The sequence below is a fragment of the Netta rufina genome (genome assembly GCF_964035555.1).
Source record: "Netta rufina genome assembly, chromosome: 3".
NCBI classification, from domain to species: domain Eukaryota; kingdom Metazoa; phylum Chordata; class Aves; order Anseriformes; family Anatidae; genus Netta; species Netta rufina.
In genome coordinates, this window is record NC_140125.1 from 31,402,849 (window position 1) to 31,425,201 (window position 22,353).

The following is a 22,353-nucleotide window of genomic DNA, read 5'->3' on the forward strand; positions in this document are numbered from 1 at the left end:
TAATTATCCAAATAGTGGCCAATCAGTATACTTAAAAATATTATTAACTATTTTAATTATATGTGCTACACTGATTTGGGGCTATATATTTTTATAACAGCACAGAAAATTGAGGAGCCTTTTGATTTTCTTAAAGAGAAAACTATAGTTCTGTTAATTTTTTTTGGATGCACTTTTATGTCATTTTCATCCTCCTTCCTTGGGGAGCAGCTGCTTTATTTGAGAAATATGTTAGAATCATTGGGGTCTTATGAAACATTTGCAATTTAATGAATTGTTAAAATGGAGATAGAGAGGGAAACAGCATCATTAGGCTACTAGGCTGTGCTTTATCTACTAGGCTGTGCTTTATCTTTCTCTCTTTGAGCAAAAATGTTCTCTTTATGCTGCAGTCCAGTTGCCAAAAATGGCCTGAACTTGAGGACCTTTCCTCAAAAACAGACAGAATTTCTCACGAGATGAGGGTTGGCCTAGGTGACCTCCAGAAGTCCCCTTCAACCTAAGCTATCCAACAAGTGCCTATCAGCCCGGATGTTCAGAACTTGGAGTTAATGAAAATACAGAATAGCAAAATGATAATTTTCTAGGTGTGTGGACTCTCCTCATCTTCATCCTTTCTTTACCATGACCCCTATACTGATCCTTCGCTGTCGCAGCAACCTATCTAAAAACAAAACATTGAAAACGTGGAGCAAACATGCTTGACAGCTCAGAAAGCAGATCAAAAGAACTGAATGTCCTTTTGGTTTCGGATGGTTTTAAAAAAAAAAAAGAAAAAAAAAAAAAAAGGAAGATACATATAATTACATCATTTTTATTCCAAGTGGGAGCAAAAGCTTTCTGGAGAGCAGAAATTCTGACCTTTTGAAACTTCTGAATTAAGTAGCATTTTTTGTAAATGTTAAGATACAACATCTAGAAATATTAAAATTAATGTGAAAGTAATTAATGGTGCAAATGGATTTTTTCGTGTCTTTCTCTTAATGTAACTCTTGTCAAAATGTCATCAAAACCTTTGGGTTTCCGTGAAGTGTTTGTAAATTAATAAAACTGTATTCCATTATAAAGCTGTCCTGCTGAGAATTTTCCATCAGTGCTGAATACTTTGTCAGTACAAAGATAGGGGTATTTCAAGCCTACCTCAAGATTAAATGCTTAAGATTTACAAGAGATGATTTTCACAAATTAGTATGTTCTTGAGGAAGCTATGACTCCTGACCTAACCTGTTCAGCATGAGCCCAAATTCATGGGCCTTCTCACTGTGAACTTACAATGCTTATATTCTGCTTTTGTCAGTTTTTTTCCTACATCAGAAAGAATCTTTTTTTTTTTTTTCTTCTTTTTTTCTCCCAACGTCCTACATAGAAATGTATCTGCCAATATGAAAGGGAGAACTACTGAACTCAGCTGCTGGTAGTAAAGGTGTGACTTACAGTATGACAGTAAAAGGAAATGCACAAGTAGTTTGAAGACTGTCCTTCATGTGAATTCGTGTTCTGTTACACTTTCCTCCCTGGCAGATTTTATCTTTGATTCTACCGACAGAAAAATTAAAGCTATGTGCGTGCATTAAAGGATGAGAATTGATGCATACTATATCCATTAATTTATTTGGTTTCTAACTGAAAACCGTGGTGTTAATTAAAGATAATCATGTTCGTGTGTTTTATGAAATATTCTCTAGTGAAATGATGAATGTAATAAAACACTTTGCATAATTTTGCAGTGTGTACATAAAACCCTATTTTCAAGGTGTCAAGAAACTTCTTTATGGCTTAAAAGAAAACAGGGTATAAGGATTTCTTTTTTAAATGGACAGGGACAAAGACTGGGCAAGTGTGAATTGCCCACTGGAAGAATGCCATCGCGTTCTCAGCACTCCCTGCTAGACTGCTTTGGGGTAACAGAATGAAGTGACTACAGGTTTCTGCGATGAACAAAGCTGGTGGCAATTTAATAGTAACTGTTTAGGGGGGAAAAATCTTAAATTGCTCTAAGTGCTTTGCTGCTAGAAGATTCTCTGTAGACACTGTTACATCTCCGACAGATAAAAATTGCTGCCACCTTGGTGGGTACATCTTCATTTAACTTGGCAGGAAAAAGCATCTTCTGTAATGTAAGTCCTCAAGTGTTTGTCTCAACTTGCCTTGAGTATGTAGCGGGCATGAGTTGTCTAAATCAGGTGTTTTGAAGTAGGTGTACAGAACGTACTGAAAGCTGCTGAAAATGTGATGTGCAGTGTAATGGTGATTGTTACCTCTCAGTTCCTGTACCTCTGCAGACAGATAACAGCGCTGGCATCATTTATTACTTTCTTAGCAATAGAAGCCTGAGCTCAAGGGCCATCTCTCTTGGTAAAGAATTTGATTTAATTTCCGTTCCCATTTAATCTTTGATATTGCAGTTGGGGCTACCAACAAAGATGCCTGCTGTAATGTGGATGTATCCACTGGGGGAAACTGACAGATGGTAACAAAATCTTGCCCCAGTAATCCAGGCTGTGTTTGAACTCATGACCTATATGTGAAGGGCTCAATATCAAGTTACAAATCCCTTGGGCTATCTACTCATCTGTATCTAGTTTTCAAGAAGTCCCAGTCTCGTACCCATTTCTTCATTCATAAGTTAGGTTCCCCATACCCTCTCAACCATTAATGTTGTTCTTTTTGTCTGCATTTTGAGATGGTTGGATATTCTTCTTCAATTCTCAAGCCTATCTTTTCTATGCTGCCTTGTACTTCACTATGAAAATAGTTTAGAATTTAATAAAATTGTGCCATAAACTGAAATAATGTGACTATTTCCTGAAAGGCACAAGAATGTGACCCTGTTTCGTGTAACAAGTAGAGGAAATCGCTCAGATTTAAAGTGTTTTAACAGGTGAGGGAGGATAAGATTATCATAGAGATATGGTAATATCTTCAGTCCATCTTGTCAGGATGTGTACAGTTAATCAGGGTAGTGTTTGATCTCTTTGTTAATATATTCATGAGATTTTCTGCTTTTGGCTGTGACCCAAAAAATGCAAACAAGCATTTTCTGGAGGTATGAGTTTGTTGTTTGGAGTTACTACTATTACTGTAACAGTAGTCCTACTGTAGCATTGTCTTAACTTAGTTTTTATTAAAGTTATGGAGCAAAAAGAGAGTTTCTGTTATAGTTAGCTTGCTTTGGTATTCTAATGCTGAATACTCCTTTTCTCTCTTCATAAGCCTTAAGGGCAAGATCTGGCTTTGAGCTTCTCATAATGTTTAATGTCTCGTAATTTTATTGGCAATTTAGGGTAACCGTCTACTCTTTCATTAGCAGATCATGTCAGTAGTAGGTGAATTCACAACCTATGCAGAATTCCTCTGAGTTCTCTCTGAAATTTCAGATCAGAAAAATCCGTCTCTAATTGTATTGTAAATATGAATACAGAAATAAAACGAATCCAGTTGCATTCTTAGTATGTAAACTAACTTTCAATTCCAAAAAGTAAATCATTATGCAGTCTGCTATGTAAAATATCATAATTAGATTTTTAATTTACCGTTAACTAAAGGAGCTAGTTACCCACTTAAAAGAATTTAATTTAAAATGTATTAAATCAGTATAATTTCAGTTCTTTTAAAGCAAATACAGCGATCTTGTGCAATAGATACACCAGCATCAAAATACATTTTTTTAATAGTTAAGTGCATGTATCTGTACTTCAGGCCTCCATAATATGCAGTCATATAAAATACGCTTTAGAAGGAATGTAGCTGTTCAGAAAGACACTTGAATACATATTTTGCTTGAAGCATGGGAGTAAGTCTGTTTCTCTTCAGGAGAGCACAGTATCATGTGCTTAGCCTGCAAGAATGCATGTAAACACTGTGTTAAATCAGGAGTCAGCTTTTCAGACTACTTGAGACTAACAAAGCTTTCATTCTGCCTGGAGCATTAAGTACCTCCCGATACGGGAGCACGTTTTAAAGCATTAGCTTCCAATGTTATCAAATGATAATATATTCTCTCTCTCCTCTGCTGGTGCTTTAAATCATTTAAAAACACTGGAACTGTTTTCCTGTTGCGCTTAGGTACTGAAACTTGTCCTGGCGTCGGACCAAAGAAAGAAGATAAACAGCTGAGCATTCGTCCTCCAGGTGAAAACAAAACTGAGAGACAGAGCGAGACAGCAAGCCTTTCGGTAGCAGCAGGAAAGGACCACATGGAGGAGCAGCACTGCAGTGCTGAATCAACATCGGAGCCACACACCCAGTCCACAGGGACAGTGGGCAGGCCTTCTTCGGGCTGTTTATCATCAGGGGATGCCGGTAAAGATAACAGTTTGCAGCTGAGAGAAAGGCAGCTCTCTAAGGATGCAGAAAAAATAAAAGAGACAGCTGGGGAGCCTGGAGTGAAAATCTCTCCTGGGCCAATGGTAGATGCTGTGGTTTTAACAGATGCTGATTATATGCCTACTGATTTGGTTCCTACTGATAAAGATGTACAAGCTGATAAAAATCTTCTCAGATCAAAACATGTTGCTAGTTCTTCAGAAATTGCTAGTGGCCAGCTCGGAAATAGTGATTTAAACCAGCAGCAGAAACAGCCCGATCACGATGATGAAAAATCTCCCCAGGACAGAACTGCATCGAACGTGTGCTCTGGAAGTCATAAAGTGTCTGAGCATGAGAGTACTGCCCTTTCACGAGTATGCAAGGAAATGCAGAGAGCAGCAGGACAGGAGGAGAAGCTAAAAAATGAAGAACAAGAAGATTTTCTTCTCAGACTTTTAAATGGTAACATAATAGACACTGAAGAATCATTTGCAAGCTTAGCAAACCAAGAGGATTTTGACACTGTTCCAGATATTTCACCTGAACGAGCATCTTACAACTCACTGGAAGCTTTATCACTAGATGACAGCTTTTCTTCTCTTGATGAACTTGCAAGAAGGATAGAGATCGCAGAGGTAAATACTGTGAATCCTATAAAACCTTCCATGTTACCTTAGTTAAAATATTTTAGTCATTGCCAACTTCAAAGTGTGTTAAATACTCGTCATTTTTTTTTACTCTGAAAAGAAACCTACATTTATTTACTTGTTTTAATTCAGACAAAAGTTCCCTTTTATCTCTTTGTGTCCTTCTTGCAAAGTGTTGCTTTGTGCTTCTAAAAACTATATTGATTTTTACATATTAGTGTGAACTCGTTTGTCTTTTTTACATAAGCTGACAATTCCTGTTAAATTATGATTTTATTGAAAAGATCTACATAATGCCAATGATGTATCATATGGTTGGTTTCTATTCACAGAATGAAATTTGATTTGCTTTTCTACTCCTTCCTTATATGTGGGAAGAGCTTCATACATAGTAAACTCTGTATATACTTGTATGGGCTTCTAATTTTGCCACGCATAGGAAGTTTTGTCACTGAACCAAAAGTAAGAAAAACCTTCTAAGCCTCAATCCCCCTTTCTTTTGCATTTCTGATAGGTCCCAACAAGGATGAGTGCTACCTAAGCTAAAATGTTCTTCTGAAATACAGAAGTTTTATTGCTTCAGGACTGGCTCACAAAGTGTATGATTACTTGTTTGCTACATTTGTCTACTGGTTTTGGTACATTTGCATCTGTGGGACCTTAAAAGCTTTTCCTTTAAATGTAAATATGAGAATATTGTGAAATGATGTGATTTCAGATGCTGGAAGGGGTGGACTTGTAAGATGGTATCGTGTTAGTTTGTCTCTATTTTTAATGCATTTAACAATACAGCATCCCTTAGCAATACAGTAACAGTACTTCTCTATAGATCAGAAGCTAATGCATGGAGACCAAGAACCCACGATCGCTCAGGGACTGCAGCCAAGCAGGAAACTAAATACCAGAGGTCCATGCTGATGTTGTTATATCTTTGGTAAAATCTCCATGCTGGAAACAGAGACCTAAACAGCTTTGTCTCCCTTCCAGCACCAGGCATCCTGATCACCCCTAAAACACCTTTTCTTTCTGTGGGATGTCAGGAAGCATACCACATCCTGTGACTGAGGGCTGTGCATACACAAAGCTGCGTTTACTTCAGCTTTTTTGGATCCAGCAGTAGCTGTAAACGAGCTCTTCACAACATGTGACATGTGGGAACCCACAATACATGTTCATTATGTGTTATCAAACTCTTGCACTAAATCCATTGGCTTATATTCACTGGCTTCAAATAAGATTATTTTATTGACAGTCTGTGCTAAGTCCATGTGGATGTATAACAAAAGAGCAGTTTAAATACCATCCCTCGGGATGAGATTTCTTTTGAGCCCGATGGAAGTTCAACATTTTAAGCCACAGAAGAGAACTGTTCTGTTTCATGTAGAAAAATCTGAAATTAACCCTGCAGCAGCTATTTTTAAAGTGGTGTGTTGTGCCATTTGCCTTTTAGAGGATTGGATAGGAAGCAGCATATCAATACTGTTAGAAAAGTTATGCTTGTATTGATTGGCCCAGCAATTGATGACACTGATGCTTTACTGAGAATCTAGTGTCATTTCTAGTTCGCTGCCCAGCTGCTAGGACTGCCAGTACTCTGATAGCAGAGAGGAGTCTCTGGAGAGGTAAAAAGTACCTTGAGCCTTTGCACAGCATTTTCCCTGCCGTATAAGGCATAATGGTGGCTAGCACTGGTGGAGTCTTCTCCAGTCTTTCTTAGCAAGAGGCTGGATTTGTGTGTGAGGCAGGGGGGATAAATCAGGAAAAAGCAAAGAAGGGTTCATTTCAACACTGATTAAAATCCACAATACACAGCCTCTGAGGTGTTTTACAATACCTGAAATCGCTAGGTGCAGCAGGGTGAATTACAATACAGGCACAGCAGCCTGTGTTGTTTGATTATACATTTATATTTTGTTATTCTAGTTAATCTTATCACCTGTCATTACCTTAGGGGTTGCATTTCAGAAGTGGTGAGCACCTACAGCTTCTCTGAAAGGCACCAGAGGGTTTGGGACCTCTGAGAAACTGTCAGCATTTACTTTAAGTGGTTTTGTTTTAGTGCCAAAGTAAGATTCCACTGACAACAAGCAGACTGATTGTGCATCCAGCTTTAACATTTCTTTGTTGTCTTCCTTTTCCACCTTTGAATTTCTGTTGTTCAGGCTGTGGCCATCTAGTAGGTTACAGTGTTTTCATACAAGAGTTATGAAAGAAATACCTAGAAAATCCATTGGTAGCCACATGTGTAACAGCAACAAATCCTTACATGAAACGTACCACAGTGACAATTAAAAAATTAACTTGGATGTGATAAAAACTTTTCCTGGAGCAAGTATTTACAAAATCATAACAAGTTAGAAGAGGGTAGAAGTAACGACTGTTTTGAAATAACCTAGGCACAAAAATCATATGATAGAGCAGTGCAGGTGTAATACTAATTTATTGCAAATGGGGCACAGTAAGTGTTGTGTATGTATTTACAGGTAGCAAGGGATTTTTGGCCCCATATTGAGCAGTCACCTCACATAGTTCTCTAATTTGGATATTTTATGTCATTTGCTTTTCAGCTACCGTTTACAATAATTAATTAAAGACCGAAAATCTCCTATATTCTGACTCTGCCATTAAATAACTACAAAAACTGAAATAGCATTTTACATATTGGAGTTACACTGTGTGTTTCTTCACTAGTACAAACCATACACAGCAATGTGCAAATGATGGAAAATCACTGTCGTTATGTAGAAACTACATTCATACAGCTAGCAAAGAGCTTTGGGGCACAGTCAGCAGCTGGGAGCAACAGAATTCACAAGTGTATAACCTCTTCTTGGATCTCGTTGCTGTCATTTCTGTGTGAATGAAATGACGTACCAGCAGTCAGATTGTAACTTCAGTAAAGTAAGGTGCATTTTGCCTTATGAAATACAGCTTTTTCTGCAAGATGATTGGGGAAACGAATAAAATCTTGATGTTTTTCTCAATGGCAAATTACCATTTGAAATTTCTTTCTGCAATGAAAAGTAGTGAGACTCCTTACCACAGCATAAAGTAGTAGCTTCTAGATGGCATTTTTTGTACACCAAGACTTTAAAAAACTACTGAGTATGTACTGACTAGCAGCTGATTTGATTGCAGAAATGAAGTCTCCAGAAAAGAAGTGTGGAGACGGTGCCTTGCTGAGATCCCCTGTCCTCTTGTACAGCTTGGGTCCTGTGGTTTTGAGTCTGTGAGAATTACATTTCTGCATGAAATGCTTACGTGGTGTCTGAGGAGCAGGAGGTATTTGGTTCTGTTTAATGGAGCCCCAATGCTTGCGTGGTAAGCACATTAACAGAAAAATGGTTAGAGCTTAATTGTGGTATGAATGCGGAATCTGATTAGTTAGCTCCTTTTCAAAGTCCGATTATTCATATATCTAATGTATCATTATATTCCTGCACATAATGTATTTTATTAGCAGAGTTTGGCCTGCTTCTTATAGTTTAGGCCAGGGCTGTTTTGCTTTTTGTCAGTTTGTTGTACAGCTATGTGCGACTGCTTTAAGAGCCTGGTATTGCTAGAAATAAATTGGAGGCTTCTGCCAAGTCACTGAATCAGGAATAAATCCCACAGAAGAATATACAAACAAAACTCCTCCTTGAGTAGTTCTCTGCATTTAGACCAAAATACTTCACAGAGCGAACTTTGCTTCCATGCCTCCAGTTTTGGGGGTTTATTTACTTCTGCATGCTGTGACTGATTGCAAGAGGCAAGGGTAATCTGACTTTCTGTCAAGAGTTCAAAGTGCAGGGCCTTACTTTTATAGTTTTGTGTGTCATATTTATAAAAGTATGTGTATCATAGTTGGAGAAAATAAGCATAATGTAAGAAGCTTTTTAAATAGTTTACCAGCACATGCTGCTTTAAACAAGGAGAAGAGGCAGAGAGTTTAATTAGAGATTTATTTATTTATCTACTTGCTTCTTTTGCAGCCTGTATATTAAACCTTACCCCCCCCCAAAAAAAAAAAAAAAAAAAAAAGTTTAAAACTTTTCTGTGTGAAGCAGGATCACTTTCTGTTACTACTGGTAAAAAGAGAAGAGCTCAAATATTTGGCAGTTTGAGTAAATCAGTAGTCACTGCTGCTTTCCTTGCTGACTGCTGGTCCATGTGCCACCATACACCTGCATGCCATTTGCAGTTTCTGGGTGGTTGTTACAAAAGGCCAGCAGAGCCGAGTGAGTTCAGGTACACAAAGTCCAACAGCATCTTTTATTAATTATTTAGCTTAGAATTAAGAAAAGGTCCTATGTTTCAATAGTGTCCTTTATGTAGCTTTTTATGTAACAGAGCTGTTGGCTGTGCCGCCTGCTGCAGGCCTACATTTTCCTCTTGTGGTTCAAGTCAAGCAAAGGCTTGACTTGTGGTTAGCTGTATTAACCACAGTTCCCTAGTTAGACTCCAATTTAAATAATGTTTTCTGCCTTGTTAAATTCCTCAAACACTGGGCTGGAATACTTCTAGTCTTGCATGACTGTTAAGTCCCTGTCCTACCACTTTCCATGGCTATTTAGTTAATGGGAGATGGATCTAATGTAATCCGCTTGTATATTGCTTTGAAATCTTTCTAAAAGAAAGGTGCAGAAAAAAATATTGTGTTTACAGTTGGTTAAATTGAATGAGACTTTGTCAGTAGTGAGAGGGACACTATACTTACATGAAAATCTTAAGTTCAGTAATGACATACATGTACATGTATTAATGACTGAAAATAAGTAAAATAAAATGTTTTGATGTTTGTTAGGTAGTTTTCAGCTGCAGTTGAGAACATGGTAGGAAAAAAGGTATAAAAGTTGCTTTATGCAGAATTCCATATGTTTGTATTTGCGTTTGCATTTTAATAATAAACTGTACCCTGGGTAGGAGGCATAGTTCTGTAGGTGCTTTGCAGAGCAAAAGGAAACCCTTGATTCCAATCTGGTGACAGGCAGATGAAATGTTCCAGGTATGGGTGCACGTCATGCAAAGAAGATATTCTGGTCAGAGAGCCTTAAAAATCTAATCTATTGGTATTTGCTGGGCCAGGAGAATGACGTTAGCCATGCTGATTATATTGCAAAATCAAAAGACCTTGCTCACCCCTTTTAAGCAAAAGGTGGTGTTTAGAGTGGAGAAACTTGTGCTGCATCAGTTAGGTCTCTTGCATTTAGAAGTAATCCTGCAACAGTTGTGTATGCCAACAGCAAAAGTAAGTGAACCTCAAACCTCGTTGCAGCAAGACTTCCCTGCACAAGCCTTTTACATAACTGTAATCGCTGAAACACATTTCCAGGTAATCCCGTCAGGCACAGCCCTCAGCTTTTAGGCTTGGAGGAGACGGAGCTTGTGCCACAGCCATTCAGATGGCAGGAGCCAACATCTCACTCCTGGGAAGGCCTGCCACGTGCTGCTGCTAGGCCAGGCTGACAGGGCCCAGCCTGCCCCAGGTGATGTTCCCCACACGCGCAGTCCCAGCTGCTCGAGCAGGCGTAGCCAGCAACAGCTCGCCTGCTGCGTGGGTGGCTCGGGACGATCCATTGATCCTCTTTACAAAAGCGATGCCGTACGTAGAGGCTTAAAATAATCCACTCTTTTAAAGGACATAATGTCATCTCGCCCTCCCAAATAAATGAGTCAAATTAATACGCGCCTACACAATCCCCCTCCCTTGTCACAACATGGAAGGATAAGTATTTATTTTCTGGCTGGCCTGATAAATTTTCGTGGCAGCTCTGCAAGGCTAATTTAACATCACTGGTAGACACTTAACCCCGGTGCGCTTGTCTGATGTGATGAGGAGCTTGCAGGCTGTTGTTGCCACTTGGTTTGTGCCTCCACATACCGACTTAAACAATTTCTTCTCACCACCTCCACACTTTCACTACTTCATACGTACTTCCTTGCCTTGTTTCATTAAATAAACCATTCAAACTCTTAAGTAGATAATCAAAAGGGAAAGTGAATATCAAAAGGAGAGTATGTCAATCTTATCCTCTCAGCTGTGTTTTGGGGAAAATTTTGTTGTGCTGTAGACATAAATCCACAATGGCCAGCCCTGTTTGTTGCTGAGGGCAACAATTGAGGGGTATAAAATACTGCCAGAGCAGAGACATGCAAATTTAATTGCCACATTTACTGGTTGAAATGTTGCAAATGCCAAATGACACAGTTGGTGCCGTGCCTATTGGATTGTGCTCTCCATTGTCTGTGTGCAGCACACCATCTCTGATTATAGCAAGCATCGATGCATTACATAAGCTTGTAGTATGAGCAAGTTTAGGACCGTAAGTTACAATGTCACTTGTTTTCTGGTTTTCTACAGCTCTTGTAATTGCAATATAAATGAGCTTTTATGCATGGTCTTCCAATTTAGTTAGATCATGGGGTGGTTGGCAGGCAGTTGTCTGCAGCTATGTTGTCTGGAAAGTAGTCTGTTTTTTCACTTTGTTTTTGTGAAAATTATAGCTATTTGGAGTCATGTCTCAGGTGAGCTGCAAAATCAAGTTGCAAATGTGATATTTTCTCATCTGTAGCACAAATTTATACAGATTACCTTTCAGTTTGACAAAGATTATTGCTGATCAACAAGGCAGGTTTTAGAAGGGGCTACTCAAATTTATGAAGAAATGGATAAGACTTTTTCAGGTAAAGATGATCTCAAGATTTAAAAAAAAAAAAAAAAAAAAGGAGCATGGTGACTACAGAGCTAAGGAACAGGATTTGTATGTATCTGTTTTTCTTAGGTAATACTTAGGTAATATTTGTATCAAACCTTAGTATCATCCATAGATTTTCTTCATTGCTTAAGCTGTTATAACAACTTCAAGCAGCTAAAGTTCTTGTTAAAGTAATGAAAGAAAAATGCCAGCTGCTTTAAAGAGAAGAGAATGTAAAAGCCCACAAGCAGTGAGTCTTACAGGTAGTTTCACTGAATGTTACTGTTAGCATGTAGATTGTTACACCTGTGAAATACCAGCATGTTCTTGAACCCTGTGAGTTTTCTAAAGCACATTCTGCCGGTGGGTTATCACATTTGGCATATGATCCTGAAAGCCAGGTGCAGGGTTTAATCAGGTGACTCTTCCTATCTAGTTTCACATATATACTGCTGCTCTGGCAATTTTAGCTTTTTTTTTGATATAATACATCCAAATAATGTATCCTACAAATACAGTCACATCCACTTTCAATGTGTATAAACTAAGATGTACAACGTTCCTGCATCCTACTCACCCAAGTACCACTTCATTGAAGATCTTTTCTTTTGTGTAATTGCATCCATGGTTGGCAGAAATTGAAGGTAAATGGTATAGCTGAATGTAATGTGTAAAGTGCTGCACCTGTTCTGGGTACCTTTGTTTGTATTAATGCTGTCCCCTACTTTACTCTTTCAACTCCGAGTGTTTTCTCTCCTCTTTTCTGTGACTTCAGAAAACTGGTTGATGCTTTTAAATGGTAGGATCTATGTGCATGGTAAATTTGCCATAACAAGCAAAAACATTTTCTGATATGTAATTAAGAAAAAATATTTTCTTGATGGAGATAATTTTACAAAGGTGTGTGTTTTGTGGTTTTTAACTGATGAAAATATTGCTGGGGAAGATTGAAACTGTTGTGACCTGTTTCAATAGTCAAACACCTATGCTGATTAGTGCCCATCCATTTGGCTCAGCACCATTTCATGACAGCGTTCTCACATCTCCATTATGCATTCTGCTTCTCATATTTCTCCTTCTTTATTTTCTGTAGTCACTAGGAAATTACAAAGTGCTGGGTAGTCTAACATCCTAACATGGCTTTGTAGGAAGAAAAGTATTCAAAATATATTGCAGCTAAGTCAAATGATACAGGAAAGGAAAGGAAAGGAAAGTGACTTGTTGAACATATCACTGTGCAAGTTGTTTGGGTGATCAACTTGTAGGAATGGTTTTTGAACTCCTACTTTATCCTGAGAGCTTATTACAGTGCGGAGCTCTCATCTATCCAGAAGCAAGAAGACTTCTTTTTCCCCTGGTGTTTTCTCTTTTTTTTTGTCCCCACTCTGGCTTGTCGTCTCCCCTAGGCAACCAATCACAACACTGAAAAATTAATCTCGCAGTGAGTATTTTTATAGTCTCTGCAGGATTATGTCTTTGGAGAGGCAGCAGCAATGTCATTGACCTCTTATTGTCCTTGACGATAGTGTTTTTGACTGGAAGCCTTCTCACTACAGCCCCAACCCATGTGATTTACTAATACGAGTTTAGAAAGGAGCTGATGCAATGAATACTCAGTACGATCCAAACAATGCATGTTAACTTTGATTGCGATTAAAGACACGAATTGTCATCTTACTCAGCTACTACACAGCAGAACGATGCTGAAGCTATCCTGCATATTAAGAAACAAATGCATTCAATAAGGGGTTTTCACAAGTGCTGTAATGTTTAAGAAATGTGGTGTGGAAACCATTTATCTCTTTGTCTCACTTACTCCTTAAAGCTTTTGTTACATAGATTTCATGCTTGGATTTCTCACGTTGTACCAATCACTTTCAAATGATTTTGATAATCTTTCCTGATAGATTGCCCCAGCAGAAGGATTAGTGTCCATACTGAAGAAAAGAGATGACAGGGAAGGAAAAGCAATTGCTCAAGTCCAGCAAAGGCAAACAAAGAGAAGAGTCCGATTCCAAGAAATGGACGACACTTTTGATCAAGGTATTTTAACACTGTTAATTCATGGCATGCATGTGATGATCTTTTTGTTCACGAGAGCAAAGTGGATGTTCGTTTTATATAGTACTTTGGCTTTTTAAAACTTAGTCAAGTAAAAGTTGAAGGTGCTTGATCAAAGCTTATTTTATAGCAGGTTTGGTTATCAAGAATACAGAAGAAGGAAGGATACAACAGATATGTTTCTGTTTTAAACTCATTTGGAATTAAGTCACAGCTTTTTCTTCTAGCTGAATGATTTGTGAGGGACATGTAATGTCCTTTCAGGAATGCTTAGTGCTTAGGGGCGGTAGGTGTAGGTTTTCTCCCTGAACCTAATCCATGTAGATAAAGAGGAACACAAAAGGAATAGGTCTTCTGTGTTTTATCCACAGATAGCTTCCCAGCCTTTTCTATTAGACCATGGGATTGAAGAGCATTAGATTTTAATCCTGCTTTATAATTAAACATCTGTATGAAATTGCTAGCTAAACTTGCTAGAATTTGGCAAAATGCCTTGTCTTTTTGATGGGCTAAATAGCCTCACAAGAAATACAATATGTTATGTTGGTATCCTTTTCTTTAGCATAATTTATTGTTGTTACTCCAGAAGCCTTGAAATACCGGCTTCTGCAGAAATTCTGTCTTTAAACAGAACAGGCAAGTGAATGTCTGTGGGTTTTTTTTGGTTTGTTTTTGTTTGTTTGTTTGTTTGTTTTTGTTTTTTAACATAGCCCAAAAACTCACTTTTTGTACTTTGAAGGAATTACATCTCATTATTTTGTCCTTTGAGACTAGATACAACTTTTATTTGCCAAGATCACTTAAACCAACAAAAGAAGCCCTAATGAATGTATAGTAATGAAGCAGCAATTAAACATTTTTTCTCCCCTTGGAGATTGTTGGGTAATGGTTATTGCTAGTGGCACAGGTAGACAGACTTGGCTCTTCTCGCTGTGACTACAGATTTCAGGAGAGGAAGTTTGACTCAGTTTTCACCAGCCAGTGCTGACTGTTCCTAGTATACCTCCCACTCTGAAACTAAGAGTAGTTAGGTATGCCCTGGAGGAGAGAGACTGAAAGCTGTTTTGGGGTACTGAGGGTGAATATTGGTACTGCAGAATTTCCAAACATCCTAAATCAGTGTAAGTTGTGTTTGAGGTGAAAGCAGTTTCTTTGGTTGGTAGAAGCCTTTCTTAGGCCTTTCAGTTCTGCTAAACTTAAATGGAGTGCAGACGCTTGATCAATAATGGGAGGTTCCTTCTCTGGTATGTTCAGATTTGCTTGATAGGACGGTTGGGAACAAGTGTAGAAAAGATCCCTCTTAGGCCTGATGTTCTCCAGAAGTTGAAAACTGGCCATTGGATGTAATGGAAAGATGTTTCATTTCACACACACAACATTGTCTGCTTTTTGTGAAGTAAAATGGAACAAATAGACCTAGAGAAGAGTCTAAAAATTAAGCATGTGGGGACTCAAGAAATAATGGTTTTCATATGCCTTTGGTTTCTATTGTTCCTCCAAATTAACATTTATTAATTCTCCTCTCTGAGTGTTGTAATGCTCAGCATGTCCTCTTAATGATTAGCTAAGTGAAAGCGTATTGAGAACTGGGGGAAGGAGAGGGAAAAATAACACTAACTGCAGAATTAAACTGGTATGAATTACTACTAAAAAGTTATCCAGTGATATTGTCTTGTAGGTATTACTATGTAGAGAAAAAATACAGAAAGGAAAAAAAAAAATCAGGTAACATTGCTTAGCAGAAATCAACCAAGCAAGCAGTTAGAATCTTAAAATAATATATTAAGTGAGTCCATTAGTTGCTTAGTTGCCTCTTTTGGAGTGAACATCACGTTTTCTGCCTGGAAGGAGATTGCTAGGTACGTCCCACTATATTCTTTAATATAGTGTGGGAATTTATGAGCTTGTTATTTTGGTATCCCCAGAATCTTTTAACATGCAAGAGTAAGATGTGTAGAAGGAAAAAGAATTGAAGCTTTATTAGTGGGCCGTGTTAATGCTTTGTGTTGTGATCCACGTTGCCTCATTGCCTTCCCTTTTTTGGGTCTGTCTGTTGCCTTGTCTAATTCTTGCATCTAAACTGCTTGGAATAAGGACTAGCATTTTTGATTTTAACTAATGCATTACTTATTTAGTGAGCTGCTTGCCCATGAGCAGAGTTTGTAAGTGCCATAGTAATTTTACTTCAGTTTTTAGCAATGCAGTTAACACTTGAAACAACCTCTGAGGACAATTGTCAATTCAAATATGTAAATCGAGATGAACTGTAGCTACATGTATTTTTCATGTATTTACATGCAATATACGTATATATATAAGCAGATACTCATTGCATTAGTTATGTTTGTCAACATCAGAAGTTGTAGCTTAATTCATGAACCAAACACTTTTTTTCACATGATGTGACTCATGTTGTGCAGAAGGTCAGAGCAGGTAGCTGAAACAATCTGATTTGACCCATAAACATTGCCAATGTATGCGACTGCTTTTCTTGGGTGTAGCACGGTTGGTGCCCATACTGTGATTAAATTGTATGAAATGAATATTTATCATTCCTGGTTCACCAATGAACTTTTAAGTTGTTGAAATATTAATTTTTTTTCTTTGTTATCTCTAACTCCAGGAATTTTCCTCTATTCACTGAACTCGGTTATTCAGTAAATATTGCGCTGTCACTGTTGCCAATTCCTACAGCATATTACTGAAATGCTATAATTTTAAATTTCATAATTATAAATACATGCCTCTGTGCCTATACTATATATATATATATATGTATATGAATGCTTATACATACATACACTTACACACACATGCCCCTCAAGGAATCTCATGAATTTATATCATTGTAACCCTTTCTTACCTTTCTGCCAGTCTCTACCTTTTTGTCATTCTCACTATACTCATATAAATTAGTCATATTTTAGTCCTAAAGGACTAGCTTGATCAAGTGCCAGATAATTTTAAAGGCATCGAGATACTGAACTTTTAGTATCATTAATGTGGTGATGAGTTCCACAGAAGTATTTTGCAATCAGAGCTCTCTGAGATGACCCAAATGCTCTTTGCAGCCCTAAAAAAGTGGGAGTGAGAAAAGGCTATCTGGTGTAAGTGGTCCCTGATAGCCGAGGCACTCTAGCACTCTTGAGTCATTTCAGACACAACTAGCATTTTTCCCGTCTTTAATTTTTTGTGAAGTGTTCCAGACTGTGAGAGCCTTTAATATGTTACTGTTTTGCCATCATTTTAAGTAAAGCCAAATTCTGTTCCGCAATACTGGCATAGTTTCATAATACTTCAGTACAGTCTGCTGGAGAAACTGAGCAGAATTTTAATGCTTCATGATGTTTCCCACACGCTGAAAAGAAAATCCATTTACTGCCCAAAAAGGAGCTTATTGCATCTTTTTCTTGAAATTATTTAGAAACAATTCATGCTTTAAATGAAATTCCAGTATTTTCCTTTTGTTTGGTTCCATTTTTTTCCCCAGGACTTAGTGATTCATAAGGAAACTTGCTTTTTATTATTATTACTTTAAATCAGATTTTAAAAAAAAACAAAAAACACCTTGAATTTTTCCTCTTTCTCCTCCCAGAGGTAGGGTGGAAGGAGTTCAGAAATGTTCTTAGAGCCTCTTCAGTGTGACAGAAAATGTAGATGTTGTTTGTGTGAACAGCTTAGCATGGATAAGTGAGGTTGTGAGGGTGTAGCAGCACATCTGTAGCCTCTCTATGGGAATAAACAGTCATGCAAAGAGTTACCACAGAATAATGGAGATGTAACTAACCCTTGATGATAGCTTACCCTGAAGTTTTTGTCTCTATCCTTTTAGTCAAAATGTGAGAGTAAACACGAGCAGTTCACCATCTCACAGTCAGTGGCAGTACAAATGAAGGGAGAACGTTTACAATTGTTGCATTTTCAAAGCTTTAATCTCATTTCAGATATTTCCATGAAGGAAGGCTTTGGTTCTCTGACATTCTCATATTTAAGACTGTTGTACTTCCATGCGGACTGACTCCACAAATGATCCTGTCAAGGACAGGTTGCAGGAAAGGCACTGTATAATTATTTATGGTTTCCAAAACAAATCTCAGGTTTTCTCACAAATGTTCCTATTGCTCTGTATGGTTCTTTATACAACTTTTCTGCTCTTCTATTTCCAGATGAAGTAGCTGGTGGCTCCTGTATTTTGCTGATCCTGCTGTGCATAGCAACTGTTTTCCTTAGCATTGGAGGAACTGCGCTGTACTGCACCTTTGGTGACATGGAATCCCCGGTGTGTGCAGATTTCGCAGCCAACATGGATTTCTATTATACCCAGATATTGCAGCGTGTGGAAGAACTAAAACACTGGATAGCCTTCTCCTAGTTGAAATGAGCAGAGACAGCACGTTGAGAGCTTACCACTGATCACTGGTAGAAACAAAAACTGTGATTTCAAGTTCTTGGTAACACTTGCCACCTGCAGGTGTATGTGATGATGTACTTACACTTTTACTTAGAAATTGAGAAAAATCCTAGTTTAGCATTCAGGTGGCAAAATGTTCACATCTTAAGCTGTAGCAGCGTGGTATGGGAGAATAAGAAGTCATTCTCTTCACCCTTTTAAGATTAGACAAGCAGCTTTTCAATAACTTGAGCAAGTGAAGAAGAAAGAAGAAAATTAACTGTCTTCTATATACTCTCTCATTGCCACACCTTGTGTAAGCAATCTCTGGAAGCTTAGTTAAAGGACAGCTTTGATTTACAGCTGTTTGTGCAAAGGTGTTGCCTCCAGCTATCATGCAATAAGTCTGTGTTTTACGAAAACATTATTTTTCTTCTACGTCTTACTATTTTTCTCCATTTTAATTCTCCTGGTGAGCCATGTAATAATTTGGGTGGAGTGAGAAGAGTGCAGCAGCATTCACAGAGCCCTCATTTGGTGAAAGCAGGCTGACCCTGTATATTATAGCTTATGGTGAATATCATGAGTGGGATAAATCTGCTGGCAGATTTCACAAAACTTCCCGGAACTTTACTCCCGGTATTGTGTGGGCTGTTTCAGAAGTAGGAGGATAAAAAAGAAATCATCGGTCTCACTAAACGCAGAAACAGGAGCAAGATGTTTAGTAAATTATTCGTGTTATGGTAGAGTGGCTTTGGCCAGTTTTAAAGGACCTGGTAGTAGGTGTTGGGCTAACGGGGTTTTCTGTCCAGCTATGTCGCTGACTTACGGTAATCACTTTGTGCCTCAGTTTCTCCTCCGTAAACGGGGAATAACAATCCTTGCCTTTGTCTGTGAATATTTATTGCAATTAGGGCTCACGTCTGATTCTCCTGCAGCCCGGAGGAGCACACAGGATCACTGAACTGTGTGGCTGCAGCCTCTCTCATTGAGTGAGCATTTACATACAGTGGGACTGATCCAACAAAAGAAGAAATTCAGAGGCTTGCTTGAGAGCCACAGTATGTTGGTAGTCCAGGGCACTCATTCCAGCAGAGAAAGCACATTTGCATCTATTTGCCCTCCAGATCTGAGACTTATATTGTAAAATCTGCTCTCTTTTTTTACCAGCTTTAAATCAGTAAAAGAGTTGTTTTAAATGGGTATTTCTATCACCTGGTGCTCAGCCCTTTCTGTGTGGTATGTGAGAGAAATACTGACGTGACGGCAAAGGTCAGAATTAGTGACACAGGCCTTTGGCCCACGCTATGGTCAAAATGTGGCAGCTGTTCTCGCGCAGAGCATGATGCTGATGGTGGTGTGTGAAAGGAGTCCTTCACACCTCAGGAAACAGCAGTTTTGAGGGGTCTGCTTCACTCCGCTCCACTCCCATCTCCAGCTTATTAATGTTGTATGATGCAGTTCCTTCAGGTTTAGGATATTATTTTGTAAACTACCACAAAGTGAAATCTTTACGGTATTGCTCAGAGTTATAACATGAAACAATCATGCTTTCTGCCATTTGCTAGCCGATGTCCCTCTAGTGAGCTTGATTGATCCTAACGCACCGTTATACTTAATGGGTTTTTAAAGTGAAAGTTAAAATCATGTTTTTTTCCTAGAATAAACTGCATGTATGATTTCTTTTTCGGTTTTCACTGCTGAGGCTTAGTTTATCCATACCTTAGGAAGCCTCATGTGCAGCTCTATATTAAAGTAGCAGATCTAAAATACCTAAATTAATGAAAACTTTTGCTTTCACAATGAAACTTATGAATGGTAGTTTGGCATATTTTTTGTTGGTTATTCTCAGAGCATTATAAAGCTGGACTAATCTAAGGGAGAAAGGGAGAGATGCTTTTGTATTTTAAAGTGTTACTGGCTGGTTCAGTGTATTATTTTAATTTCCGGTTTATGTATTTATTTAGTTTTTATTTTAAAGAAAAACTTAATTTTCTTCTTTTTTTTTTGGTAATTTACTCAGAGTAATTAAAAAGCATGCATTTGGTTAAAATATGTATTTATAGTGATTGTGTAGTTAAAATATATTTTGCATTTCTGTAACTTTGCATTGAGTGTTTCAGGATATTAAGTTTGTTCCTAAAAGACAACTGTTGATTTCAGCTTAAAAATCTGTTTTTGTGCACTTCATCACCAAAAAGATCAAGAGGTATATATAGAACTATTTATTCAAAAATATATGAGATATGAGGATCGAAGATCTTCTACGTTTGTTTAATTAGAACTATTTTAAAATAATTATTTTATTTAAAACTGTAAATCTATTTAAAGTCAAAGCAATTTTTAATAAGCAGTTCAGTTTAAAATCCACAGTCCAAATCCTGGTATGGCAGCTTTGTGTTATATTCCCAGTGCAAAGATTCGCTAACATCAGCAGAACTGCCTACAAGAAGACCATGAAGGGGTAGCACACCACTTTATGACACGCACCTGAGAAAAAAACGAGTTCCCAAATGTTCTCTGTAGCTCAGCTATCTTACACTGGTGCTGTAGCGTGGAGCATGTCTCCCGCCTTCCTGGCCTATGCCAAGGAACCGCTCCTGCAAGGAGTCTCAGGATTTGAGGGAGCAGAAGAAACACACTCACACAGGCTGCCCAGCTCCTCATCTGAGCTCTTCACTCCTCAGTTGCAGTTGAGGACTTGAATCTGGATCTAATTTCTGTTGGCATTCCTTTATAAGAAGCGGATAGTACTAACTCTTGCTTCGCCTGACAATCCTGCTGGTACACGCAGTTTGCATGGTCTGTTCTATGTTATCAGATTTGCAGCTACCAACACAAAAGACGTGCTTTGTTTGAACACCAAAGAGTGTGCAGGTTGGCTTCGTGTTGGCCTTCCCATGTGTTCTGTACCCTCTCGATTGCTGGTGACATTGCTGCCACCTGGGCGGCCTGAGGGGTTGGGATCTTAGGGAAATCCAAGCTGAAAGTTGATTTGAACAGTTATCCTCGTCTGAGGGTTTTGTGGTAAAATAGTGCTGAGCTGCAGCTAAGCCTGAAGTAGGAAGCAAGGAGGGGAGAAAAGGCTTTTTCTTCCCTTTGTGCATTTGTAAAGCCCTTTGTGTGTAAGTTTTCATTTCCTCTCTTGCCTTCCCTGCCACTGTCTGTATGGTTCTGCTTGGCAGTAAGGGAAACATTTTGCCAGTGTAAAAACATTTGTAGCCAGTAGGAAAATTCAGGGAATGGTTCAGTACTTGGCATCTTAAGAGATGACTGGGATGTCAGGGTGGTAGCTCACCTTCAAAGATGGAAGTTGTGGGCATTTAATCACCTGCCGCACTCTACCAGAAACCCCACCTTCCAGTTCACTCAGTGAGTGTCGTTACTGTAGAGAGGTTCTCATGATAGAGCAAAACCAACAAGACTCTTCATGCCCATTCAGCATAAGCTGCCAAAAAGAGCTTTCTAATGACATAATTAGCACCCTCACCCCAAATACCTTGAAGCACACCAAGAAAAGCACTGTGCTGCAGCATAGCCACACTGTACCACAGGCTCGTTTTCAAGCAGTGTCAGTAAGGAAGCGTTTTCACAGCCCAGATGCGCCAGGAGAAGTTTGTAATCTAGACGCAGCCCGTGTTTTAAGATTCGTCCAGTATCTTTGCTCTCATGCTTGGAAAATGCGTAGCACTGGTCTCACGCAGTGGGAAGTAGCCTAACCAAAGGGGAAACTCTTGTTAGAGTTCTCTGGGAGGAAAGGGCAAGCTTGAAACATCAAATGACCAGAGTAGGTTGGAAGTCCAAGTTTTTGTGTGATTGGGCACTATTCCACTCAACAACCAAAGGGGATGCTACCCTCCCAGGAAAATATCTTTGCCTACTTTGTACCATAATGTAAAACCAAGACCATCTAAAAGGATTAATAACGATTTGTAACAAATTTAACTTTAGCTACTTTTAGCAAAAGGAGTAAATAATTGTTTGAAACCATCACCCAAGCTTGTGATTTAAGTACTGTAGCAAAAAAAAATAAAAATAAAAGATGTCCCAAAGAAAATATATGAACCTTTTTGGGTACTGTTATTTCTAAGTATAAGAAAACACTGAGATGTTCTGTGAAGTTCAAGTAGTATCACCAGCAGTATCACCAAGGAGAACTTTATGATCAAACCCAAACCAGAAGGGTAAACGAGGATAAAATGCATAAGGTTTGATTTGGTTTTTAGTGTAATGTAAGTTTCATGGGTTGATTGGTTGGTTTTTCTTTGTT

At 38.4% G+C, this 22,353-nt stretch overlaps 1 protein-coding gene across 2 annotated transcripts in view; it reads left to right on the plus strand.

Annotated features, from left to right (window-relative positions):
* The window catches only part of CNST (consortin, connexin sorting protein), a 54,253-nt gene extending 32,113 nt beyond the window's left edge, over nucleotides 1–22,140 (plus strand). For both annotated transcript variants that reach the window (XM_084284257.1, XM_084284258.1), the window contains 3 exons: nucleotides 4,066–4,943; nucleotides 13,540–13,675; nucleotides 17,860–22,140. In XM_084284257.1, the coding sequence (XP_084140383.1) occupies nucleotides 4,066–4,943; nucleotides 13,540–13,675; nucleotides 17,860–18,065 (1,220 nt within the window). In that variant the 3' untranslated portion in view covers nucleotides 18,066–22,140. The remainder of the gene's footprint in view (nucleotides 1–4,065; nucleotides 4,944–13,539; nucleotides 13,676–17,859) is intronic.
* The last annotated feature ends 213 nt before the right edge of the window (nucleotides 22,141–22,353 follow it).